At 43.5% G+C, this 27,286-nt stretch overlaps 3 protein-coding genes across 3 annotated transcripts; 2 read left to right on the forward strand and 1 right to left on the reverse strand.

Annotated features, from left to right (window-relative positions):
• Nucleotides 1-109: 109 nt before the first annotated feature.
• On the reverse strand, nucleotides 110-2,474 carry J3D65DRAFT_596216 (uncharacterized protein; the record flags this gene model as incomplete). Its single annotated transcript, XM_066797836.1, has 3 exons — nucleotides 110-1,818; nucleotides 1,880-2,183; nucleotides 2,235-2,474. The coding sequence occupies 3 exons, from the start codon at nucleotides 2,472-2,474 to the stop codon at nucleotides 455-457; spliced, it is 1,908 nt and encodes a 635-aa protein (XP_066651536.1). The 3' UTR covers nucleotides 110-454.
• An 8,249-nt stretch (nucleotides 2,475-10,723) lies between these two features.
• Nucleotides 10,724-12,575, forward strand: J3D65DRAFT_638555 (ADP,ATP carrier protein). The gene is made up of 6 exons (XM_066801631.1): nucleotides 10,724-10,846; nucleotides 10,910-10,927; nucleotides 11,117-11,138; nucleotides 11,256-11,332; nucleotides 11,385-12,008; nucleotides 12,058-12,575. Exons 1-6 carry the CDS (start codon nucleotides 10,811-10,813, stop codon nucleotides 12,229-12,231), a joined length of 951 nt encoding a protein of 316 aa, XP_066651537.1. The 5' UTR covers nucleotides 10,724-10,810; the 3' UTR covers nucleotides 12,232-12,575.
• Nucleotides 12,576-12,601: 26 nt separating this feature from the next.
• Nucleotides 12,602-13,962, forward strand: J3D65DRAFT_638560 (uncharacterized protein). Its single transcript, XM_066801632.1, has one exon. It carries the CDS (start codon nucleotides 12,625-12,627, stop codon nucleotides 13,660-13,662), a length of 1,038 nt encoding a protein of 345 aa, XP_066651538.1. The 5' UTR covers nucleotides 12,602-12,624; the 3' UTR covers nucleotides 13,663-13,962.
• Nucleotides 13,963-27,286: the final 13,324 nt, after the last annotated feature.

The raw sequence follows: 27,286 nt of genomic DNA on the forward strand, positions 1-27,286 counted from the left end.
GGCTCTGGGCGCGCGCCCTCTGTGCGTCCAAGAAGGGCAGCTCGTCACTCGCAGCGGAACCTTGGCATTCTCGTCGCATGAATAGCGTCGACTCGTCGTAATTCACGCACGGTAGCGTTCATCTCGTATCTTCATATACTGCTCATTTTGATGTACTGCGCAGGCAAAAACAAAAAGAAAAGCTCCCTCGACGATGCTCGTCCATAAGAGGGTTAGCCGATACCCGTCCCATCCCCAGTGTCGTGACGCCTGAATGTACTCCGAATATTCACCAACAAAAGAAACAGCAACTGTGAAACAGCAACCAAAACGATGGCGTCCCTGGCCGTGGCTCAGAGCGTGAGCTGCACACCTGCTTGCAGCAACGATTGAAAGGAAGCCCGTCATATCCCTTGTGATAATACAATGTTCCGTCGTAACAGATACGAATTAGAAGGTGACCAACAGAAAAGATCTAGTCGCCATCTTGGACGGCTCGCAGGACTGGGTAGAGACTCCGCTCATCCTCCGACATGGCGCTACTCGACGCCTTGCTCTCCTCAGCAGGCTGCTCCTCCTTGATCTCGTTTGGTGGCAGAGGACCCTCGCCGTCCTCAAACTCACCGCGCTCGAGCTTGCTCTTGATAAAAGCGCGCAGCTCCTCAATCATCCGCATGTTTTGCACCCAGCACTCGTCGCCGTCAGACGCACCGTGTTCGGATGACGGGTGCTCCGAGTCCTCCGACTGCTCGCCTGGAGAGCGAAGCGACGGGTCTACCGGAGGCGGCGACTGAATCGCAAGCTTGTGTACATCCTTGCGGAGACCATCGCGATCGACAGAGTTTCGTCGGGAGGCGTTGGGGGTCGAGTCATTGTCAGAAATGTCCATGGCCTCCGAGTCACGGGCGGGACGAGCCTTTTGGAGCTGGTTGCCGGACCACCTCCGGCGGCTATCCGAGTCGAATGGTGCAAGGTTGGGCGCGTTGCTGGTGGCAGGGTAGCTACCAGCAATGTCCGACATGGCACTGACTGAAGGCAGAGTCGGGTACATGGAGATGTTGTTGTTCCTAATCGCTGGCGACACGGTGTGTCCAGAATGGACTGAACCAGGCGACTGGCCCGAGGTGTACGACACGACGCTCGAAGCCGGCGTCAATGCAGGCGTCTCGGTTTGCGACGTTGACAGCGGAGCACGCGTGGTGGCGTGCGACGACTGCGGCTGCATGCCATGCGTTCCAGGAGGCGAATTGGAGGAGCGGTAGTTAAAGCCAGAGTGCAAATAGTGCGCACCGGGCTGGCCGACGCCGGCAGCCGCAGCCTGCTTGGGGTTCTCGTAGACGGTGTTTTGCAGTTGCTCCAGCACCTGGTCAATCTCGACCAAGTCGCTCTTTGTCCGGAGGTTGGGAATGGGCAGCGAGTAGTGGTGCGAGGGAGCCGGGCCGTGTCCAGTGGGCGACACCATGGCCGGCTGGGACTGAAAGTCGGAGCCGCCGTAGCCAGCCATGCTCGTGAGGAGGGGCAGCTGGCCCTGAATGCCCATGAGTCGATGTCCGACGTCATAGTAGGTGGTTGGGTCAATCTCGCGACGCTTGACGCTGCCGAAGAATTCATTCAGCGCGTTCAGGGCGTCGACGGCACGCTTCCGGACCTCATAGTCATTGGTCATTTGCTGCTGAGGGTTGACGGCATAATAGACGGGACCGTAAGCTGAATTGGCCGGAGCCCCGCTGTAAAAGCCGCCGCCAGCACCGGGGTTGGGGTGGCCGTATGAGCCTCCTCCCATGCCATCCTGGTAAAAACCACTGGCGGCGCCAGCAAGAGCCTGCAAGTCGGCAACGTCTGCGAGGGTTGGGTTAGCACTCGTATAGGTGCGAGTTTTGCGGGGTGGGGTGGGACTCACGTTTTCCAGCAGCGGCGGCAAAGCTGCCTCCGGGACCTCCGTGGGGATTGCCCCGGCTGGGCTCGGGAGAGCGCAGGAGCACTGAATCGTCGGCGTGCGTCTTGACGTGCTTCTTGAGATCCTGGGGACGCTTGAATGCCTTGTTGCAGGTGGGGCACTTGTGCGGCTTGAGCGGCACGTGAACGCGGACGTGGGAGGTGATGTGGTCCCTCTTCATGGTCTGGGTGCGGCAGCTGCCCCACTGGCAGACGAGGTTGAGGTTGTTGGTGCTCTTGCGACCGACATGACGGTCGCACACATGGTTCTGCGAGGGTCAGCGAGCTGAAGGGCTGGTGAGCATGGCGTGAGAGCGCACGTAGAGGTTCTCAGCGGACGTCTGGCGCTCGCCGCAGTTCTGCCACTGGCAGATGAGCGAATCCGAGTCTCCCGGAGTGGGCGGCTGTTGAGGTTGGGCGGTCGGTTGAGCCGAGACGGGCTGCTGCTGCGTCTGCTGCGTCTGCTGCTGCTGCTGCTGCTGTTGGTGTTGGTGGACGACAGGCTGCTGGGCAGGTTGCGCTTGAGGCGCGGCCGCTGGATTCTCAGCGACGGCCGACATGGACATTGTAGCCAAGAGGTTGCTGGCAGGCGAGGTCTTGGCTTGGCGGAGAGGTGAAAGTGGGTAGCTGGAGACCACAAGAGGCTTCGAACGCTTCTTTTGAAAAGGACGAGCCTTTGGACGCTGAGGGCGAAGGGGGAATATGAGCAGCGGGAGTGACACAGGAGCCTTGGGTTGAGGGGGGGGAGGTGAGTCTGGGGAGCGCGGGCGTTTTGAGGATTTCTAGGCGGTCTTGTGCTTCAGGCGGGGAGGACTTGGTCCGCTGCGTCTCGGCAAGAGCAGGAGCAGCAGAGGCAGACGGTGGCCGGCTAATTAAGCAGCGCCGATGCACAGCCCCCCTACTCAGCAGCCCATGCAGCTTGGCGCTTGGCGCTGGCTTTCCCAGTCACCACCACCACCTCATCGCCTCGTCACCCAGCGCCTCTTGTTCTTCTTGTCCCGAAACGCCCAGCCTGCTCCTCTGCTTGGCGGCCCCAAGCGGAGACGGCGCAATTACTTGGCCGCTGGATGCTGAGCGCGGAGCTCAAGACCATGCACTCCCATCGACTCGACCCCGTATCCGTCACGTCGCCGTCGCCGTCGCTCCCACGTCGCTGTCGCTGTCGATTGCTGGGAAGGCCCTGCCACTTCATCTACCCTACACCACCGCAGAGCACCGCACCCTCTTTGTCCTGGCTGGCCTCGGAATGCTGAACCCGCCAGGGACTGTCCTGCGTTTGTTTCTGCTCTTGCGGCATGCCATTTCGCTCACCTCTCTTTAGTTTGCCCGACAAAGCTTGTGTCCCCATCTGCTTCCGTCCCGGCACATGCCCCTCCGGACTTGCAACCTAACCCAACCTAACCTGCTCGACCCTCGCCGTCGACTTCCCGGCCCTCCCCAGCCTGCCATCTGACGCGTCCTTTTGACACGCAAATGGGCAATGCGCCTCACCTTGCATTTCCACCTCCATTTTAGATGCCAAGCCCTTCTTCAGGGTCGCGCCGATCAGTCGCACCTGTCTCGCCAAGCTCTCCCGTCTCCAGACCACACAACAACTCCATTGACCGACCGACCGACCCCTTGCCTCAGCCTCAACGGCCTGAATAACATACAATTCCCCATTCCGGGTTCCTCGCTTGCTGCCTTTCTGCTCTGCCCTGCCCTGCCCTGCCCTGCCCTGCCGCCAACTGCCGAGAGGCCCCTTGCCACGTCTCGCCCTGCCCTAGTCTGACCAATTCCACACCCGCCCGTCCGTCGCGTCCCCTCTTTCTTTACGCTAAAAACGTCGTCCATGTTTTGGCCATTTGCAATCCGCTGCCCCCAGTTCAATCAGCCGGTGCGACTCGCCCGGCAGTCCCCGCCCGCCGCAGGCACGGGCCCTGAAGAAAGGAGACTGTCTGGCAGTGTCCGCGGCCGCGGCGTCTTCAAGCCTTTTACCCTATGCGCGCCTGCGCTTAGCTTTCTGCGCTGTATACCCGGTCAGAGACATTCGTCGCCAGTGGAACAATGGTCTGTCTGTCTCTGACCTCTTCTTCACAGCCCAAGACCGACTAAGACGGGGGCTGGGGTGGGAACTTCTTCACGGCCGGCACAGACAGACAGACGGACCTATGATGTGATGGTCACCTTGTTTTCTTCTGCGCCCGGCGCGGACCTTACCCCCTTGCCGCCTCCAGACGCGAATGGCATTTGCGGTCCCTTTGTCACGGCTTGCGGGCCCTTTCTTTGTCCACGGCTGCGGGTGTTCTGCAGATGGCGCAAGGGTGCGGACACAGGGGGTTCTTCAGCCTTTACCACCCTGGTCAGCGAATCTTTGCACTACCACACTCGCCGCTTGCCGAATGTGGTCTTAACTCTGTCAGTGCGTGAGTCTGTGAATGGGAGCCGGCTACGGAGACAGCACGCTCAGCGCGAGCCTCGAGTCTCTCGCCGTTCGTACTGAGTGAATCCGCCAGCCAGCCCTCCATTTACGCGTCCGGTGGTGCTCTCTTCTCGCAGACGCGCTGGTCTGGGCCTACTGAGTGTACTGAACGCAGCCGCCCAGCAGTCGCATGCCAGACAGACAGGCAGACAGTGATCCACCGCGTTCTCTGCTCTGCGTGCCCAATCCATCCACCCATCGATCCAGTACCAGCCGCGCGCGCGCCGAATGCAACAGCAACAGCATCAGCAAGACCATCCAACCGTTCACTCCACCGCTTCACCCCATCGCCAGACCAGATCCCCATCGAGCCAATCAACACTGACTACTGCCGCTGCCGCTGCCGCTGCCACGGGCGAGTCAAACCACACACACACACACAGACACATCCCAGTCTACCTCAACCTGCCTCCTTCCACCTCACACCCGCCCAACCGCGCTGCTGACAAACCGATGACGCAGTACATTGGCAGCGTTGGGCTGGGGCCCGAGTCTACTGAGATTACTGGGTAGGTATCGATGCCGCCCGTCCGCGCCCGCGGGCAGCTTGGATACACTGATTGACTGGTACCTACTGCAGGTAGACTGACGGAGTCATGACTAAGTACTTAGTTACCTAGGTTGGTGGGTTGGAAAAGTGTGTGCCCAACCGCAGCTCCCTGCCTCCCTCCGTCTCCGTTCCAGGTCGCGGCCAGCCAGCCAGCCAGCCAGCAGTGGTTATCGGTAAGTGGTGAGATGAGATGAGTGTCGGTCGCGCCCAAAAACCGGTATGCGACCACTGCTTCTGCTCGGCCATTACTCAGACACGAACACTCTAGTCTTTATCAAAAGAAAGGGGGTTGGTTGGCAGGTAAGGTAGCCGGACGACTCAACTCGCCCGCCAGCGCAGACGCAGACAGACGCCGTTCGAGACACTGAGTTGCTGCTGTCTGTGTCGAATGACTGACTGATTGACCCAAAGACACATGCTTCGCAGCATCCCACACACCCAAACAGCCGTCACCGTCACCGTCGCCGGCGCAGCGCGGCAACGCGGCAAATCAAATCACCTCGTCTCATACCATTTCGTCTCGTCTCGTCTCGTCCCGCTGCCATTGCTTACGCACGCCGTGTCTCTAGAAGCGCGTTGTCTGCGTCGTCGTCCGCAACCAAGCCACACCCCAAGGCCGCAGCCAAGCAAGCTTGTTCGTCGCCGTCGTTGTTGTCCGTCTGCTCTGCTGCATGCAGCAACGGCAGTGCAGGCCAGCCCAGCCCAGCGCAGTCCGGCCAAGTCCGGCCCAGCCAAGTCCGGTGCGGCGCGGCGCCGCGGGCGGAGCGGATGTGAGGTGGATGTGTATGGATGCGCTGCGCTGTTGCATGAAGATGGACACCCAAGCCGGCGGCCTCCGCCTCACTGTACGCGTTGCGCTGCGTTGCGCTGCGTTGCGCTGTGATGTGTGGTGGGTCTGGGCAAGATGAAGAGAGAGAGTGTGTGATAGAGAGAGAGTTTCCATACATGGCCTGGCCTGCCTGCAGCGGTTGGCTGTTCTACAGGTGATGGACGACCACGGCACTAGGTAGGAACCTACCTGATGGCAATTAAGCTCACTTCTAGAAATAGAGGCGTAAGCAGTCCTTCCCTTTCCTTTCCTTCCTGCGTGCTGCTAGCCGTCAGCATCGCCGTATACACAGCCACACCATGCACTTCACGCACAAGCAGATTAAGACAGGCAGGCAGGCAGGCAGGCAGAAGCAAATAAAGACAGATTTCCAGCGCGCTGATGCACGGCGTGATGGGACGAGCAGCCGCCCCGCCGCTGTATCTACTACAGTCGCGTCAATTGTGGCGGAGCAGAGCGAAGGGAGCACCAGGCAAGTAGGTAAGCTGACCACGCCAGCACGCCGGCCGGCCGTAGGCAGCGGACGACGCTGAGATGAGACGAGATGAGACGGAAGCTACAGAAAGACAGACGGTTGGCGTCGGCCATCTCATCGCTCAGTGTACAGAAGTACTCGCGAGACGTGGTGATGGGGGATGGTAGGCGTGTCCTGCGGTGTTGTCTACGACACGTATACCTACCTGCCTACCTACCTACCTACCAGTATACCAAAGCACCAGCAGCCCGCTGGTGACTAACGTGCCAACGTGCCCACGCGCCAAGTCCCCTCCCTCTCCCTCTCCCTCTCCGATCTCCTGCTAACCTCCACTGTAGGCCAAGCAAGCGGCCGCCGCGCATCAGCAAGCAAGCGAAGTAGCTACAAAGCAGCTAAGCACAGCCTCTCTCCCCATCTCGTCTCGTCTCGTCTCGTCTCGCGAAAGGAAGCTTCTTACCTTCTACCTCACCGCATCCCGCTGTCAGCCTACCCATCTAGCTGCTATTTGCGTGTCGCTGCATTTCAATCTGCCTGTCAGCCTGTCTGCCAACATCGGTCACGCCGCTTCCATGTCGCCTCTCTCTTGTTCATCCTTCCTTCCTTCCCTTTGTTTTCCCTTTTCTCTCTCCACTTCTCCGTTCGTGTTGTACGACATGCCACGCCACGCCTGGCGGTGAACCTGGCAATAACAGCGACGATGGAGGCATGCAAGATGCCGCTGGCGTCGCCGCCGTGCATATTTGCATACATACATATTTCCTCTCTCTCTCTCTCTCTCTCTCTCCTCACCCCCTTTCACTTGGCGTTGGCGCCCCGCTTGGCTCGTTGCTTGGCTTGGCTTCTTGTTTGGCTTGGCTCATTATTGCAGCGGAGCACCGATCTCAGGGGCAGAGACGGGCAGGGGAGAGTGGAGCACGTTGGCGCGGTGGGTAGCCCAGACCAGACTTACTTGTACTCGTACTTGTACTCAGTCCAGCGCGGCGAGGCCAGGTGAGGCGAGGCGAGGCGAGGCGTACTGTCAAGCTCCCGTCGCTGCTTGCTGCTTCCACAGCTCTCTTCCTTACGCACATAGCGTGGTGAGGAAGGGAGGACGCGGACAGAGATTGAGGAAGAAGACGCAGACGACACAGACAAACGAAGGCGGAGAGAAACAGTTGGAAAGAGCACGGCACAGCACAGCCACGGCCTTCCTTCCTTCCTTCCTTCGCCGCTCTCTTCGCTGCTCTCTTTGCTCTACACGACTGACTGCTAGCAGTAGCGCTGCCGGTGTTGCATGCGCTTGTCTGTGGTAAGGCTACGTCGGTGGTTTGGCGGGTGCAGATGCAGATGCGCTGCGCCACACCGACAGATAGACGGGCAGACGGACGACGACGGCAGCGGTAGTTAGCATCTCAAGAGTTGGGCTAGCGCTTCGCTTGGTGAGCCGCCTTCCCCGTCCACGCTCTGCTCTGTCACTCTTCGTTGTCGAAGTGTGGTAGGCCTACCTGGTACTTACCTACCGAGCGAAGGCCCGAAAGTAGTGCGTTCAGAATGCCGGGCTGCACCGCGCCACAAGGCCTGCAGTGCTGAGCGCTGGGTAGAGGTAGACTTACTGCCATGCCACATGGAGGACGTACGGAGGAAATTGGCTTAGCGACTCGATTGGCTGGCTGGCTGGCTGGCTGGCTTGACTCTTCTGTCATTCGATTTTTCCTTCCGTGCTCCGGCTGTGGTAGTGGTAGTAGGCTCTGCCGCGGCTTGCTGCTGGATTTCTTTCTGCGCAGGCACTGAGCTACTCCAAGAGAGCTTGGTTGCGTTCGACGCCAACAACCGCTACTGTGATGGCAAGAGAGAGCCGAGGAGGTATGTAGTGTCGACTGGCTTTGCTGCTGGCGTCTTCTGCCACGTTATCTTTGATGGTATATTGGCCTTAATGTTTCTTCTGAGTAAAGCTCTGGCACGTCGTGTCATTCCAGCGGCGCGCGGTGGCTGAGCGTAATACAGTAGAAGGGACGAGGCGGGAAGACGAGAAGGCAGTAGAAGTAAGCTGAGAGATAGACGCCGTCAGACATGATGTGTAATAGAAGCAGCGCTGTTGCTGTCGCTGATGTTACCTGCACCATCAGTCAGCGACAGGACATGACACTGTACAAAGCGGCGAACATGCCCTTCAAAATTCCTTCACATCCATCTCCTTTCCTGCAGTTTGATTTCCCGTGCTCTTTCTCGCAACCACTCTTCTCCCTACTTCTTTTGTGAGTCGACGAAGCCTGCCTGCGCTGTGCCTCTTGAGGTTGACAATCATCGGAAGCGGAGGGCGCGGCCGGTACTGTCTTTTCCAGCTGGCTTCGTCGTTGTGACTATTCACTGGACGCTGGTGGAGTCAGCAGGATTATGCGTGTATGCCGAGATCGGTGCTATAGGATGCCGAATTGGTTTTAAATGAAGCTAAACATGCAAGTCCCGAATCTCGCTCGTCTAGAGACGATGGTCAAGGCATGGAAGAACTCAGCCCGCGAATCCACCAAGCTGCGCTTGCAGGACAGCTAGCTGGCCAAGTAGCACCGTGGATAGAGAAGACCAGATGAGAGAAAGAGGGAGGTAAGTGGCGGCGGCGTCGTAGCACTGGCAAGAGAGACAGGTGTTTCGGCGTTTACGAGCTGATGTCATGGATTCCAAGCTTGCGGTATGCCGTCAGCTCGGAGATCATGGGGCAGAAAGTGAGAATGATGCCGTGGTGATTGACTTCTACTGCGAGCGAGGGCGAATAGCAAGGAGAATGAGGTGATGACACAGCTTTGGTCTACTCCCATTGGCTGAAAAGTTTGAGCAGCTGAGTACATTTTGTTGTCCAGTCTAGTCATCTTTTGAGTATCGATATTGATAACGACGATGGCAAGTTTGGCCAGTCAGAGGCGGCAGAGATGGAGAAGAAGTTTCGAAGTCTAGTTGAGTATTCTTCTTGGCTGTGGCTAACTAGACATGCTTGATTCCACCACGGAGTTGACGCGCGGTAGTTCGGGATGCGAAAGTGAGATTTTGATTGCAGAGATGAAGAGACTGGGGATGTCTCGCTGTATCTGTTTCTGATGCTCTTTTGGCCGTCAGGGTCGCCCGTTTTGTAGAGGATGCTCACGTTCAGCGTCCAGAAGTTGGGGAATATTCTTAATGTTAGGAGACTTTCGTCTACTCCAGGGGGTATCATTGCAATGAACTGGCGAAGCTGTAGTCGACTAGAGGAAAGTAATTTGCAGGTTCGCCGGTTGCCCGCTATTCCATCACTGATGCTTTCGAGCATGCCTTCCGTCGTGAGCATCAGCGCCCGATTAATGAGCACTGAAGCTTCGAAGCTCCAGCAAGTACATGTTCAAGCTCACTTTCCCTCGATTGAAGAGCGGTCTCGCTATGAACGTTAGATTCGGCAAACCAGAAGTCCGACGCCACGTTCGGACCCCTTGTACGGATAGCCGGCCGGAAGGCTTGCCTAACAGACAGGGGTCCAACTGGATTTTTTCCCGCGCACAGAGTCCAAGTCGCAGGCGCCCTTTACCACCAACAGGAAGCGCAACGTGAAACAAACATGTGCCATGATGAAACTTTTTTGAGCTTAAAGGCGCCCAAGCAGGGACTGGTCGAGTGTCGAGAGATGATGTCATGTTTACAGACTGGCGGACGAGGACACGTATGGAGAAGCAGAAAACCACGTCGACATAGTTGTTTCTCGACCAGACAACTTGGCGCCTCGAGGTTCCATTAGGCTTTTTGGCATCGTAGATCATCAGTCCACCGTCCATAGGGCAGACGCTTAGAGTAGAAGGCGGACACGTGACTAATATGGGGACCTCTCCTGACTTGAGATCTGAATGACAGATGCGGTCTGGGGCTGCGAATGACGTCTCTGGGGAAAGGGAATAATCAGCAGCAAAGGAAGAGAGTCTGGACTGGTTCTATCCGAGGGACATGGTCACCCCAGAGTGGTCAAGCGCGCGTGCCTGGATGGATTCGGCGAGCTCGCTGTCGGCCGGGCGACAAACCGAGTGAGACTGGAAGAACGCAGAGAGTCTCACCGTCGACAGTCTGGCGGTCGAGCGTCGTTGTAGTACATTATGGCCATGAGGTCGCGAGCAAAACGGGAGATGGGGCGGCGGAAGGGCGACGGCTGGAGGATTGGTATTGGCGCTGGTGACAGCCGGGGCTAGACCGTTCTCGGCAATGTATTTGGGCGGCGTCCCGATGGCCAGACGGCGACGCCGTAGCAGGAGCCGGGCGTGCGGATGACAGGCGGGAGGATTTTGCTGGTGCTGCGGGAGGCGAGGCGCGAATGAGGCTGCAAGAGAGGCATCTTTATCGAGCACAGAAGGACATGTATGCAGAGTTGATGGGCGCTGGCAGTCAAAGGCCGTCCTGTCCTGTCCTGTCGCTGGCTTTTCGCTCCAACCGAGTTGCTCCGAGGATCTTGGCACGCTAGCGCTTGGGCCACGAAAAACTTCGCCGTGCAGCCCTTTTCCTACTCCTACATAAGCGTCCCAACCTTTTCATCCACAACACCATCAACTCTCCACTCATCCCCTTCCGTTTGATTCATCCCGATCAACCGGCATCATGGCAAAGGACGGTGAGGTCGTTCAGAGCAAGAAGGTACGCTCCCCCCACCCTCCACCAACGCCCTTGTGATGGACAAAGCTAACGTCGACCTCACAGTCCGTGCTGGGCATGCCCGTAAGCTCCTCTCCTCCCTGGCCTCGAGCCGCATCTCGAATCAGCTTGCGACATGACCGCCCGCCGCCGTCCATCCTCTGCGATGCCGCTGGATCGATGCGCGGTGTTGTGGGCTGGTCAATGTTGCCAGCTGGTCGGGATTGGGCGCCCTCGGCTATCGTCGCAGCGTGCTAACAACAAGGCTTTCAGGGCTTCGTGGTTGACTTCCTGAGTACGTTTGCCCACCACAGCTCCGTCAATGTCCATCCCCGAGTCTCAATGGCTCGTCGATGATTTTGATGCAGCTTGTTTTTGCGCCGATGAATTGTCGCTGACGCCTTATCTACAGTGGGTGGTATCTCCGCCGCCGTCTCGAAGACTGCTGCCGCTCCCATCGAGCGCATCAAGCTTCTGGTCCAGAACCAGGTAAGCCATCTCGTTCGCTTCCGACTCCAAACTCAGCCTGACCGCCCTCCAGGATGAGATGATCCGCGCCGGTCGTCTCGACCGCAAGTACAACGGCATCATGGACTGCTTCCGCCGTACCGCTGCCGACGAGGGTATCGTCTCGCTGTGGCGTGGCAACACTGCCAACGTCATCCGTTACTTCCCTACCCAGGCCCTCAACTTTGCCTTCCGCGACACCTACAAGTCCATGTTCGCCTACAAGAAGGAGCGTGACGGCTACGCCAAGTGGATGATGGGCAACCTTGCCTCTGGTGGTGCCGCCGGTGCCACTTCGCTCCTCTTCGTCTACTCTCTCGACTACGCTCGTACCCGTCTCGCCAACGACGCCAAGTCCGCCAAGGGCAGTGGTGAGCGCCAGTTCAACGGTCTCGTCGATGTCTACCGCAAGACCCTCGCCTCCGACGGTATTGCCGGTCTCTACCGTGGTTTCGGTCCTTCCGTTCTTGGAATCGTCGTCTACCGTGGTCTGTACTTCGGCATGTACGACTCCATCAAGCCCGTTGTCCTCGTTGGTCCTCTTGAGGGCAACTTCCTTGCTTCCTTCCTGCTCGGCTGGACCGTCACCACCGGTGCCGGTATCGCCTCCTACCCTCTCGACACCATCCGTCGTCGCATGATGATGACGTCTGGTGAGGTACGTGCAACGAATTCCGCTGCAGTGAGCAATGTTGACCAGAAAACAGGCCGTCAAGTACTCTTCCTCCATGGACGCTGCCAGGCAGATCGTCGCCAAGGAGGGCGTCAAGTCCCTCTTCAAGGGTGCTGGTGCCAACATCCTCCGTGGTGTCGCCGGTGCTGGTGTCCTGTCCATCTACGACCAGGTCCAGCTCATCCTCTTCGGCAAGGCCTTCAAGTAGGGTTCCGGCTAAGCAACGTCTCCGACGTAAAAGACACTTTGAACAAATGGTTGAGGATAGACGTGGGGGGTGACGTAGTTGAGTGGATAGAGCACGTTCAAGCTTTGCTTGTTCGTGGTAACGAAAGCACAAAGCTGGGGACGGCTTCTGATATCCCTGCTTTCAAGCATCTTGTACTTTACCGGGCAAATTTTTCGTCTTTGCACCACGCTCGTCCCCCTTCGCGATTTGAGAATTATGACCGGTGTGTGGGTGCTTCTGCTGATAGACCGTCTTTGGCAGAAGCGCGTCGATGGGTGCTCGGCAAAAGGCAGTTTAGAATGAATTTTGGTTTGATGTTACAAGTGTCAGTCGAACTAGTGCAAGTGGACAGTGACCAAGTGTTCCTGCGTCATGTCAATGCGGGGAGTCCAAGATGGAGTCCCCAGATTGAACTCCGGTCACGTGATGGAAACGTCATCGCCCAAACAGGCAGCAAGCTCCCTCACGGGCAGCTGCAAGGACGTCGCTCCCTCGCCTTTGTTTCAACCACCACCTGACCCAGTCATCCTCGCTCCTCCTCGCCATCCTCAACAAACAATCCATCAACCAGACATCATGCCGCCGATTCCCATCTACTCCAATGCTCCCATAAACTCGCAAACCACGGCGGCAAAAGCAGACGGCATCACGCCGCAAACCGCCACCGACGAGCAGCTTCAACCCGGGCCTACTCCTACGCGGACAACAGCGGTGCCTACCACGTCGTCTACAAATCCGTCTTCGCCACCGGCACCACAGCCAGGCGCGCGACCCATCCCGCCCACGCAAGCAGCGCAACCAGCTCCATCTACAGCGCCGCCTCCTGCGCAGCCCGGCCAAGTACCAAGCGCCGCAGCAGCCGCTCCCACGGCGACAGTGTCGAACAGCAGCAGCATCACTACAGCGGCTCCGGTCCCGCCGCAGTTCAGCATTCCGCCGCCGTTGACCAACGCCGCGGCCACGCACAGCACGCACGCGTCGACGACGTCGCTCGATGGCGCTGCACCGTCCATCTCGTCTCACGCGGGCCCGACGACGCTGAACTTGGGTCCTGCTCCCCCGCCAGCAGCATCGTCGCAATTCGCCTCGCCGCCCGCCGCCCCGGGCTTGAGCTACGGCCCCGTCGCCGCTGCTCCCACGACTGCAGCAAACAATCAAGCACAACCTCAACCCCAAGATCTCTCGCACCCGCCAGGCTACGTGCAAAATCCATACGCAGCAGACGGCACGGCGGCGCAGCGCGAACGGCTGGTGGCGGCGGCGCAAGAGCGCAGACTCGATGGGGAAGGAAGCGATGGCAGCGTTGGAAGCGGGCTTTGGGGCAGTGTTGTCGCTGCGGCGGCGAAGGTCGGGGAGGGATTGAAGAAGGGTGAGGAGGAGGCTTGGAGGTTGGCGGGGGGGAAGAGGTAGACTTGGTTGTTTTTAGGAGAAATCGCTGCGTGAGATGTGATAGTATGAGAGTATGAATGGACGGATCGGGTTGGAAGGAATTGAATCATGGTAGTGGTGGAAGGCTGGCAGAGGAATCAACATCAATCAATCAACAATCCTCATCTCGCGTCGCAGTCACAAGCAGGAGACGGAGGTGAGGGAAGTTCTGTCACGCGCGCCCTGACGTTGACTCTCCAGAAGGTATAAAATGTCCTCTAGCTGGCTGCCTGTCTCCATCATTGAGTTGGCGGGCGCCGCAGTTTTCAACCAATAGTGAGCAATTGCGACTTTCTTGGTTGTCTGTAAGATGTTCGTCAACCTCAAACTTTTGCCTTCTCTTGTCTCTCGCCCCCTTTTGCCTTTCATTCCCGCCCTCGTGGCATACAGCCCCGCTCTTCGCAGCCTCCACATCACCTCGAACCTGCACTTTCCATCATCATCTATCTCTACGCGGCAAAATCAATCATTTTCGCGGAATGCAAAATACCGCCCTTCAAGCTCATCAATAAGCAGAGCAGATGGTCTGTCACGACAGGACAAGCCGCGCCACGCGGAGGAAAGAAGAGCGCAGAGAGGAAGGAAGAAGAGAGAGCACCGTCCATCCGACTTGCCAAAACACCAGCAGACGCACCAGTGAACGCTGACTCGAACATGAATCAGTGCCTGTCGCTGCTCTGCTCTGCTTGGTTAGAGAGGAAGAGTAAGAGGAAGAGGAAGAGGCAGAGGAGGAAGGTTTTATACTCGTCTGTCTGCGCTGGCATATGCTGGCCATGAGCAAGAGATGAGATTGTCTGCTGGCTTGTGACTGTGCTTTAGCTGGCTGCCGCTGCGTGACAAGCATGTGAGCCAGGCGCACGGTGCTGGGTATAAAAACTCGCCGTTCGCGTCCTGGAGACTTCTTTTTGCATCGTCACTGACGGGGCTGCCCTGCATCCGCATCGCGGATGCTAGTGCCGTACTGCTCGGCCATCATCTGCACACACAAATCGCCAACTCTTGCGTTGGTTTTGTGGCTCTTCCGCCGCCTTGTCAATCCAGAGAGCCGGGAGCTGCTGCATCGACAAGCTTCAATGGTGCTCTTCTCCACAAAAGCAAAACAGAGACCGTCAATCCATCCATCCATCCATCCATCCATCCATCCATCCATCCATCCGTCTATCCAGCCATCCGCCCATCCAGCCAGCCTACCAGTACTTTTGCCACACAACACACCAACACAGAAAACCCCGGCACAGTGTCAACGTGAAAGATTTCGATACCCCTTTTCTATAGGCGAGTACAGGAATCGGGATTTAAGCTGTCATGTTATCCAGCTCAGTCCGCTACATTGTGGTAGAGAAAGTGAGAAGGCGCTGTGATTTACGGGTGTGCATTGGACTGTGGAGGGAGGGAGGGTTTGGTTTGGTGTGTGTGGTTAAAGCCCTCTCCCTTTCACTGCTTTGAGACAGACCGCAACATCTCCTTACGCTAAAGGAGAGCGCATCACGAAAGTCACTTCCATAGCTAGCTATTCATAATCGTCCTTGTTTCTTTCACTTCTGCCTGTGTTTTGGCTGGGCTGCCTGTACATTTTTATTTCTATTTCCATGTTGACTGAGTTTGGTTGAGGAGTGTGTTCGCCATGTCTTACTAATCAAAGTGATTGTGTGAACTGTTGATTTAACTATCTACTAAGCTGTCTATTTTATAGAAAATACTAGATAGCTTACCTTATTAGGTATTACTATCTATAAATAGACCTTTATAATATTATAGACTAGATATACTAGTTAAGTAGGTTACCTAATTTAATATATCCCCTAGCCTATAAAACTAGTAGATATAGGAAAATATAGTATTAAATACTAGGAAAATATCCTAATTAGGAAAAACTTAAAATAAGATATAAATAAGACCTTATAAATATACCTATTATAGTAGCCTATATCTAATTATCTTATAGAACTACTTATACTTTACTACTAATAGTAGCTTAGTAAGTCTATTAGTAGCTATCTTATTAATTAGGATATATAAGATAATTATAACCCTATTCTTAACTACCTATTTAATATACCTATAGTATATATTAATATACTTAGTTACTATATTAAAGTTACTACTATTAGTAAAGTAGACTATATTCTTATTATTATTATAGAGTTTAATAGGTTTTATATTATTACTAATATAACCTATCTCTTTAAGGACTTAGATTATCTAAATAGCCTACTTAGCTACTCTACTTAGCTACTAAAGTAAGATTAATAAATTTAGCTTTAATTATTAATATTAAAATAAGCTTTTATTACCTACTCTTTATATATATAACCCTACTAAGGGCTATTACTATAAACCCTAATAATAACTAATATATATTAGGATTATTAATAAAGGCTATATTAGTATAAATCTAAAGATTAAGAGTTCTATTAAGTAATAGGTAGAGGTAGATACTATAATTCTTTACTCCTCTTAAATAATAGAAAACTCTTTTAGCTACTTTAAGGTATTCTAGTAATAAATTATAGGAGTAATAAAAGAGATAAGAAGCTATAAAGAGAATAGATAGGTAGTATTAAGTAGTATACTATATTAGGATACTAACTATTTTACTATAGAGCTTTTATTAATCTATATTAATAATACTATTATATTTATAGAGCTTAATAATATCTATAAGAGTTATAACTAGGTTTACTATTAATAAGCTAAACCTATTAAGTATATTCTAAATATAGCTAGGTTATAAGAGGAATAAACTACTATTAAGGTAATAGTTAATTTATAGTCTAAGAAAATAGTATAGTTATCCTATCTACTTAAATCTAAAGTATAAGATAAGTAGGGTAATAACCTTATTAACCTCTACTTAAGTTAGTATTATAATATAGATATTATTAATATAAATAAGAATAAAGGTAAGGCTCCTCTCTCTATATATAATATATATCTTAAATAGTAAGGAGTAGAAACTATAAGTAGAGAGATAATTATAAAGAGTATAAAATTAAAGGAGAGGGGAGTAATAAAGACTATATAGTACTTATTATAGATACTAAACCTTACCTAGTTTAATATATCTAGGTAATATATAGATAAAGACCTTATCCTTAATTAAAGTATTTAGAAATACTATTAGAATATTACCTTACTTATAAATTAGGTAGTAATAGATATAGATTACTAGAAAGAGTATAAATAAAGTAAAAGAGGTAATAGGAGAGTAAACCTTAAGCTTACTAGTATTAGAATACTAAAAGTTACTATAGATAATAAGTATTATAGGCTAATAGGTTACCTAATTAGTAGGCTATTTCTATATAACTATTTATCTAATACTAAGGTATATAAGTATAGGAGATAAAGCTAAGTAAGAAGGGTATATAATAAGGTATAAGTTAAATTAGTAGAGAGTCTACTTAGGAGTATTAATTATAAGAAAATAAAGATAGCTATCTATAGTATTTATATAATAAGGTCCTTTTATATTCTATTACCTAACTTACCTTAGGGATTATAATAGAAGGAAGGTAGGTACTATAAGAGAAGAGACCTTATCTTAACCTTATCTTAATCCTAAATTATATAATAGTTTACTAGCTTATTAGTAGTAATATACTTCTTAAAACTAACTACTTAGCTAAGTCCCTACTATAGGTATAGGAGGTTCTATTATTATTTCTATTATTATATTAGTAATATATATATAGGTACTAGGGTTAAATTATCTAAGTAGCTATAGCTCTTAGAGAGTTAGGTAACTTTAGTATATATAGCTTATAGTTATAGCTAGTAGTTATAGTATAGGTATACCTAGTACTTAATACTAAGTAGTATAATTATAGGTTTTTAGCTAATCTATAATATTACTCCCCCTTAGGTTTAGCCTAAGGTATACCTATAGGTAAGAGTAGTTATCTTATCTAGGTATTATATCTTAATACCTTAGTAGGTATAGATTAGGTTTAAGTATCTAACTCTATATAGAGAGTTAGTTTATTTTAAAGCTTCTATATACCTAGGATACTAGAGTAGGTACTCTAGTAAGTATACCTATAGCTATATCTATAGGTATAAGTCTATTATAAAGGCTTTCTACTCCTACCTTTAGCTCTAATCTTTATTATTATACTTATTATACCCTACCTCTTATCTTCTTTAGTAAGTTTACCCTTAGCCTATAGTATAGCCTTAACTAATTAATAATTTAAGGCCTTTATTATAACTAGCTTTACCCCTATTAATTATCCTATAGGTTCTAGTAGTTCTAGTTAGTCTAGTAGTATAGATAGTAGTCTATAAGGTAAGTAAAGCCTTATCCTTAAGATTTAGGTATTTAGTACTAATAACTTATATAGCTAGTAGTAGTAGTTTCTCTAGTAGCTCTTTAGAGTTTATACCTTTATATTCTTTAATACCTACTCCTACTAGATAGCCTTATATTATTAGTCCTATATATACTCCTACCTACTTAATTACTTTATCTATATATACTATACTATATAGCTATACTACTCCTTCTAGTAGTACTTCTACTACTACTTACTATTATCCTTAGGCTTATTAATCTAAGTATATATATCCTAGTATTAGTCCTTCCTATAGTCTACTTAATTATAACTCTATTAGTCTAGTTATAGGCTCTTCTAACTATCTATCTTTATTTTATTACCTTTACTATTACCCCTTACCTATATATAAAGGAAAGGGAAGAGCTAAGAAAGAGTCTAGTTTTAAGGGTTCTAATAAGGGTTCTTTAGGATTATCTTTACTAGAACCTAAACCTAAAGGATTTAATAAGGGTAGTATATATATCCTATATTTAGAGAAGATTTAGGCTACCTTAAGTAGGGTAAGTAATTTATCTATTTTTTAGCTTTTAAGTTATACTAATAAAATCCTAGGCTCTAGGAAGTAATATTACCTATAATATATATAAAGAGCTTCTATTATTACTATATAGCTATATTAGTATTCTTATAGTTCCCTCTATTTTAGTAAATAACCTAGTATATTATTATTCTTAGGCCTCTACTATAGCTATTTAGTTTACTAGTATCCTATAAGCTATAGATTATAAGTATTATATATATATAGTACTACTAGGTAGTATTTACTATCTATTTATTAGTTATTACTAGGTCTCTAGCTCCTTTAGTAGTAGCTATAATAACTATAAGTAGGATAATAGTACTTCCTCTTATAGTATATATAATCTAGATAACTATATTTATAATAGCTAGTATAATCCCTTAGATATAGTTCCTAACTATCTAAATAACTTTATAGCTAGTCTTAGTAGTTTATTCTTAGAGGATAAGCCTATACTAGATACTAGGGCTTCTTTATCTAGGGAGACTAAGGCTAGCCCTACTAGTCTATTTATTAATATACTATTACCTACCTATATACTAGCTATTCTATCTACTAGCTCTACTTCTACTACTTTTACTATATCTACTACTTCTTTACCTAGTAGTACTACTCTTTCTAAGTAGAAGGTAATAATTCTATATATACCTATAGGGCTTCTTAGTTATATAGTTCCTATAGTCCTCTTAGTAGCTTACTCTTCTTTATCCTTACCTATACCTAGTAAGTATATTCCTTCTAGTAAGCTAGGCCCTTCTTCTTTATCTAGTATATCTTCTTTATCTAATAAATCTAGTAGTAGTAGTACTAGCCTACTAGCTCTAGTATATATAACTTCTCTATCTACTCCTAGTTCTTCTACTACTATACTATTATAGGTTTCTAGTTCTAAGATATCTTCTTTATCTCTCTTATTATTATTATTACCTACTTCTATAGTACCTATTTATACCTACCCTTATATCTAGCTTATATATAGTCCTATTACTCCTTATAGTTCCCTAGTTAGTTTCTTTAGTAATAATATCTTTATAGACTACTAAGGTATACCTCTACTATTATATAGTCTAGGTAATTAGCTTTAGGCTAAGGCCCTTACCTATTAGTCTAAGATAGAGGGTTTATAGGAGGGGGAGGAGGAAGAGCCTTAATAGTCTATTTTCTTAGTATATAGTAGGTTTCTCCTAGGGGTATCCTACTTTTTCTAGTAGTATTAGAGGGTATAGTTTTAGTTAGTAGCTTAGAGAGTAGGCTTATTATCCTTTATAGTACCTTTATAATCTAGCTTATATACTATTATATTCTTCTAGTCTTATAAGTATTTTAATAGTCCTAGTATCTTAAAGAACTTAGTATAGTACTGCTTAATTTAATTAGGGATACTAACTATATCTAGGGCCTTATACTATATATTATCTTAGTTATATCCCTTCTACTATACTTAGTACTTTAGGGTACCTTATTCTACCTTACTATTATATATAAAGTTAACTTTATATTCTTCTTAGTTCTAGTAGATAATTAGAGGTTTAGAAATAAGGACCTAGCCTAGTAGAAAGGAATAAGCCTTCTATAAGTAGTCTATATAGAAGAGGTTTATAACTTTAGTATATACTAGAAAATCTAGCTTATAGGAGTATCCCTTTTTCTTAATAATATAGTAGGGCCCTTAGTTCTAGGTATTAAGTTTAGTACTAGGTTAGTTAGTACTTATACCTTATATAGAGATATATACCTTATTACCTTCTTTAAAGTCTAATTCCTACTAGAATTAGTTTATAGCTTATACTATTTACTCCTAGGTAAGACCTAATTATTATTTAGCCTACTATATAGTTTCTTATATATATTTAGTAAATCTTTATATAGTAATATAAGATAGTTTCTCTATAGGTTCTAGATATATAGTATATTTCTCCTAATTAAATAGGAAGCTAGGCTAGTAGCTAAAGATTAACTTATAGGGGGATATACCTATAGATTTATATAGGAGTATAACTTATATAAAGTCTAGTACTAAAAGCCTTTCTACCTAGTTATCCTAGAAATAGTTAATATATAGTTATAAATATAGGTTAATAACCTAGTTTATAATTTTAGTAGTACTATTTATCTAGGAGTAGTAGGCTAAGGTAAGCTTCTATTTAACTCTAATTATTATATATAGCTTATTCTAGAAATCTAAAATAAACTAGGGTCCTTAGTTAGAAACTACTAATTTAGATATACTATATATTCTCTAGATATACTAATAGTATAGTTAGATAATACCCTTAGTATTAATTACCTTATAGTAGGGAAGGCTAAAGGTTTACTTACTTAGCTAGTCTATAAATACTAAGATAGTATTATACCTAGATTTATCCTTAGATATCTCTTTAAAGTCTATAGTAATATATTACTATACCTAGTCTAGAATTAGAAGGGGTTAAAGTAGTCCTAGTTTCTTATTATAAAAGTTTATATTCCTTTAGTATATATAGTAGACTTTTATAATATTATTAATTTACTAGAAGATACCTAGCTAATAGTAGTATCTTCTTACTACTTTCTAAGTTTTATTTTATCTAGTATATATAAGTAGGGGTAATAAGTAAATTTTATTTACTAGCTCTATATATAGGATATCTTACTTAGGAACTATAAGTTACTCCTTAAAGAAGAGGTAGTTATTATAGAAGGTCTAATTCTTCTTATTAGATTTATAGGCTTATATATACTATTCTTATAATAAGCTAGACTTTTTATTTACTTCTAATACTCTATTTAGGATTAGGAATAAGCTACTAAAAGTAATATTAAGGATATTTAGATTAAGAATCTAGTCTTTAGCTACTAACTATATTATATACCTAGTAATACTCTTATTCTTCTAGGTCTATAGCTCTTCTTATTTTTAAGTAAGAGTATTAGTAATAATATTATCTTTACCTAGCCTATATATAAATTATATATAGTATTTAGTAAGTTTTTCTAACTATTAGGCTTATTAAGTATTAAGTTAGTATTTAGTAGAGAAGTATTTAAGTACCTAGTAATTAGTAATAGCTATAAATAGCTAATATAGGCCTAGGAGTATACTTCTCTATTCTTTAAATCTATATATAATAGTAAGGAATTCTTTATTATAGATTTTATACTAGAGTTCTATATCTAATATTAACTTAGAGTAGAAAGCTATAGGCCTCTATTCTCTAGTTTCTTAATACTATAATAGAACTCTAGCTACTACCCTATTACTTATATCTATTTCTATATATATAAGTAGCTTAGGATTATAATATACTATTACTAAAGAGCTAGTTATTATCTTCTTTAGTTATTAGAATATCTAGACCTTAAAATTATTAAAGGTATAGAATTTTTATTTAGAGTAGAGTTTCTCTAGAGGTCTAGCTATTCTACTATATTTAGGGATAAAGTTTTAATAGAAATTATAAAACCCTAGAAAGGCTTAAAGTCCTTTAAGGGTTATTAGTAGGTTCTATTTATATATAGTAGATATCTTATCTAGATCTATAGAAATTCTATTAGTAGAGATAATATATTCTAAAAACTTTATATAGGTAATAGAGAATTTAGATTTCTTAATATCTATCTATAAGTTAGTATATTATAGTTATTTAAGTACCTTCTTAACCTACTACTTATACTTCTAAGGGTTCTCTAAGATAATAAGTAAGTTATCTATAAAAGTAATAATAAAATTATCTAGGTATAGTATAAGTTCTTTATTAATAAAGTACTAAAATAAGGTAGGACTATTATAGAGTTTAAAGGGGAGTATAGTATACTTAAAATATCTATATTATATATAGAAGGTTATTAGGTCCTAGGATTCTAGGTCTATAAGAATTTAATAAAATACTTATTAAATATCTAGCTTAGTATATACTTTACCCTTAGTAATTCTTTAGAGAATTTCTTAGATAAGAGGTAGAGGGTATAGGTCTTTCTTAATATAAGTATTTAAATATTAATAGTCTATATAGAATCTCTAGTTACTACTACCCTTCTAGACTATAAGAATTAGTAATATATATTATATAGTACTTTTAACTATAAAGCCTTTTTTAAGGTTTTTAAGGATATACTTCTTTATAGCTTATAGTTATTCTATTATTATTCTATATAAGGGGCTTAAAGGGAGGGAAAAGGGTTTATTTCTATTAATAATAATCTAATAATTAATACCTAGCTAGTATAGGGGTAGGGTATTAGACTATTATTTAGAAAAGATATCTTAGTATTTCTTATACTATAGTAGGAGGTATTTATTAAGGAGTTATATAGTTTCTTTAGCTTCTTCTAGTAAAGTAAGTTCTTAAATTCTTATATTAACTTCTTAGAGGGTAATAACTTAGACTTCTAAGGATTTATCCTATATAAAAAGAGAGTTTAAAGGAATAAATAAGGAGTTAATCTCTAGGTTATCTATTTTCTCTTCTATATCTTTTTAGGCTTTTTCTCTTCTTTCTAGGTCTTTTTAGTATATTTCTAAGATTTTTCCTTATTAGTATACTACTAAGTAAACTAGGAGAAGTATTTTTTTATATATAGGTAGAGCTTTATTATCTTAGCTAAGAAGCTTATATTTTTTATAATCTAGTAAAAGGTTATTCTAAGAAAAGAAATATTTCCTAAGTATAAGATTATTATAACTAATTATTATAATAAAGGCCTATATTTTATATATTTTTTAGTTAAGGGTAATAGTAAGAAAATAGGTATACTTTAATTTAGTAGCTACTTATCTATTAAATCCTAAGGCTTTAAGTATACCCCTAGTAATTTTATATTTATATATACTAAGAGTATTAAGATATTATATAAGTTATAGGTAGATAAAGTAGGTCTTAAGAGTACTAGTATTAACTAGTACCTTAGTATAAAGAGCTTTTCTATTCTTATAGATCTTAATAGGTATAGTAAAGGCTTATCTTTCTATTAAATTATTAATTCTAATATCTATACCTTTAAATTAAAGGGTCCTAATTATTATCTCTAGAGTAGGCCTAGAGCCTAGAGAAGGGAGTTTTTTAAGTTACTATTCTTAAAGAATTCTTCTAGTTTAAGTACTAGCTTATTTTCTTTAGGTTATATATCTATTTCCTTAATAGAAACTATATAGTCTTATACCTAGTATCCCTCTTTCCTATAATTATAGTAGGTATCCTTTCTACTATTATAAATAGGCTTCTTAGGTTCCTTAGATTTAGTAGTATATAAGGAAGTACTAGTATAACTAGATTTCTTAAAAGTAGTTAAGCTAATACTAGCTTTCTTTTTAGAATATTCCTCCTATTATTATTTAGCTTTAGATTTACTTACTTATATATATAAAGCTTAATAGTCCTTTAGATTATATATAATAGTAGATACCTTATTAATATAGTCCTAGAACTTAATATAGTTATTATCCTTATAGAGTATTATATATATTTTTAATTAAGGGTCTAAAGAGATATAAAACTCTTCCTTCTATTAGGACTAGAATAGGTCTATATTAAGGGCTAAAGCTATAAATTTAGTAATATATAATTAGAAATTATTATTAATATAGAAGTAGAGGTACTAGAGGCTATCCTTAGCTTCTTTTCTTTTAAAGGGATTATTAAACTTATCCCCTAGAAAGGTATATAAATTAGTATTAGTAATAAGTAATTCTTCTTTTTCTTTAATATTAAGAAATAGAAGAAGGTAATTAGCTACTTTACTACTTATTCTAGATATAATATATACTATAATTACTACCTTAGTATCTATAGGGTTATCTAAGATAAATTAGTTATAGTTAATCTAAATTTTATTCTTAACTTAGTAGAGCTAGACCTAGTACTTAGGTACTTTTCTATTTATAAGGAGAGGTAGGTCTAGGATCTTAATATAGTACTTCTAAATAGGCTAGCTAATAGTAGTATAAGCTAAATTATAAGAGAATATAGTTTCTTTATAAGATAAGTATTCCTAGTTAGTCTATTCTTTAGTAATTTTATCTATTATATAGACTAGTAGGATTATTAAAATCTTATTCCTATAATAGTCTATAAACTATCTATAGTAGAAGATTACTCCCTCTATAGTAGCTACTTAGTACTTCTTATTAAAGAGTAATTTTATAACCTCTATCTTATAAATCTTATTATACTAACTCTTACTAGCCTCAGTTTATCTTAAGAGTTTATTAAAGAGCTTAGGAATAACTTCTATATAGGGCCCCTATTTTATTACTACCTTAAGTAGCTTTAGGTTATCTAAACTAATTTTATAAATCTATAGGAGGATAGGGTTCTCCTCTAGTTCTAAAGAAGGGTTATTAGGGCTTTCTTCTATTTATATAGAAGGGATTAAAGGAGCTATAGAAGTTAACCTTATTACTCTATCCTTTTAATTAGATCCTAGATTAGCTATAGCTAACTAGTTCTTAACTTAGTTTAATTTATATAATATAACCTTATTACTTATAGGGGTTTTAGAATAGGAGACTACCTATATTCTCTTTATATACTAATCTCTACTTCTTATATAAAGTAGCTCTAGCTATATACCTAGGGGTCCTCTAGACTTATAGGGGTATCTATTAGTACTTATACTATAAGACTTAGAATAGGGCTTAGTTAACTAATATAGGTATTATTCCTAGAATATATATCTAGTATTCTTAGTAGGGGATATTTTAGACCTTCCTAGGTATTAGAAAAGTTAATATAAGGAAAGATATAGTAACTTAATAATCTTTATTTTTCTATTATAGGCTAATAGGTTACCTAATTAATAGGCTATTTCTAAGTAACTATTTATCTAATACTAAGGTATATAAGTATAGGAGATAAAGCTAAGTAAGAAGGGTATATAATAAGGTATAAGTTAAATTAGTAAGGAGTCTACTTAAAAGTATTAATTATAAAAAAATAAAGATAGCTATCTATAATATCTATATAATAAGGTCCTTTTATATTCTATTACCTAATCTACCTTAGAAATTATAATAGAAGGAAGGTAGGTACTATAAGAAGAGAGATCTTATCTTAATCTTAAATTATATAGTAGTTTATTAGCTTATTAGTAATAATATACTTTTTAAAATTAACTACTTAGCTAATTCCCTACTATAGATATAGGAGGTTTTATTCTTATTTCTATTATTATATTAGTAATATATATATAGGTACTAGGATTAAATTATCTAAGTAGCTATAGCTCTTAGAGAGTTAGATAACTTTAGTATATATAGCTTATAGTTATAGCTAGTAGTTATAGTATAGGTATACCTAGTACTTAATACTAAGTAGTATTTAATATAATTATAGGTTTTTAGCTAACCTATAATATATAGCCTAGCTTCTAGTAGTAAAAGTAGTATAGCTATTAGCTATAAGTCTACTAATTAGTATAAGAGTTATTTAGGGTTTAATAGATAGTAAGTATAGTTACTTCTCCCCCCTAGTACTTTAGTTTATTATAGGTAGTAAAATATAGGTTATTAAAATAAGGTATCTATATTTTATTATACTAATTTAAATACTTATTTATATACTATATAGGAAGATTATCTTATAGGTTAGTAAGAAAAAGTATATTAAGAATATTATCTAGTAGTTCCTACTATAGTACTAGGCTAAAAGTGTTTACTTAATTAGCTAATAATATAGAATATAAAATTATATACTTATATTCCCCCCCCCCCCCCTTTACTTTACTACTACTATAGCTCTATATACTCTATTAGTATAAGTCTTTAGTATTTAAGAGTATTATAAGGAGCTTACTCTAATTTAAAGAGCTCTTATTATTTTATCCTACTATTCTAATAAGAAAGCCTTAGTAATTACTTCTAAGCTTTTTATACTACTTTTAATAGTTAAATATACCTTATAAAACTCTATATCTAACTATAGTAGTATATCTAAAGTATATACTAGTTAGCTAAGGGCTATATTAGATTAAGATAAATAGGTTATTATCTAAGAAGTATAAAAAAATCTAAAGGTAATATATACCTAGCTCTATAATTTATATAGGCTAATAGTATTATCTAAAACCTACTACTATATTCTTAAATAGTATAATATTACTAATTAGAAGGTAGCTAAGTAGCCCTTCCTTATAATTATATATATAGCTATTTAACTTACTTAGGCTAAGGTATAGTATAACTAGACTATAGTAGATTAGGCTAAATTTATCTAGTCTAATAAGTACTCTATAAAGTATAATAAGGGTAAATAATATAAATAGGTCTTCTATATACTAGACTAGAAGTAGAAGTAGGAAATAATTAATATATATAAGAAAGAAAAGAATATATTAATTATAGTCTAAGTAGTATTTTCTAGTACTCTTAAAAGGAGTAATCTCTTTATAATAATAAGGGATCTAGAGATAAAGAGAAAGGGCTACTCTATTAACTCCTATCTTTAAATTTTAGATAAAATAATCCCTACTTTATAGGAACCTAGTATAACCTTTATATAGGATAATACCCCTATCTTTAAGTTAAAGAAGGTTATAAAATAGTTTAAAACTATAGGTATACCCCTTATTAATTAGCCCCTCTACTTACTAGATCTTAACCTAATTAAATACCTCTAATAGTATCTTAAAAGAGAGGTCTATTATACCTACTCTAACCTCCTAATACTTATTAGTAGGGAAGAGTATATTAAAGAGGAGCTAAGAAAAGCTTTAAAGAAAGTCTAAAATAATTTACTATAGTAGTATTTTAATAATATCTTAGAAAGTATACCTA

Source organism: Phyllosticta citribraziliensis, assembly GCF_038025025.1.
Source record: "Phyllosticta citribraziliensis strain CPC 17464 chromosome Unknown J3D65scaffold_12, whole genome shotgun sequence".
Taxonomy (NCBI): Eukaryota; Fungi; Ascomycota; class Dothideomycetes; order Botryosphaeriales; family Phyllostictaceae; genus Phyllosticta; species Phyllosticta citribraziliensis.

Bases quoted from the DNA above. Each gene is read 5' to 3' on its own strand.
- J3D65DRAFT_638555 (XM_066801631.1), top strand. From the start codon at position 10,811: ATGGCAAAGGACGGTGAGGTCGTTCAGAGCAAGAAG. The intron at 11,333-11,384 runs GTAAGCCATCTC...ACCGCCCTCCAG, and splicing joins AGCTTCTGGTCCAGAACCAG to GATGAGATGATCCGCGCCGG. The intron at 12,009-12,057 runs GTACGTGCAACG...ACCAGAAAACAG, and splicing joins TGATGATGACGTCTGGTGAG to GCCGTCAAGTACTCTTCCTC.
- J3D65DRAFT_638560 (XM_066801632.1), top strand. From the start codon at position 12,625: ATGTCAATGCGGGGAGTCCAAGATGGAGTCCCCAGATTGAACTCCGGT.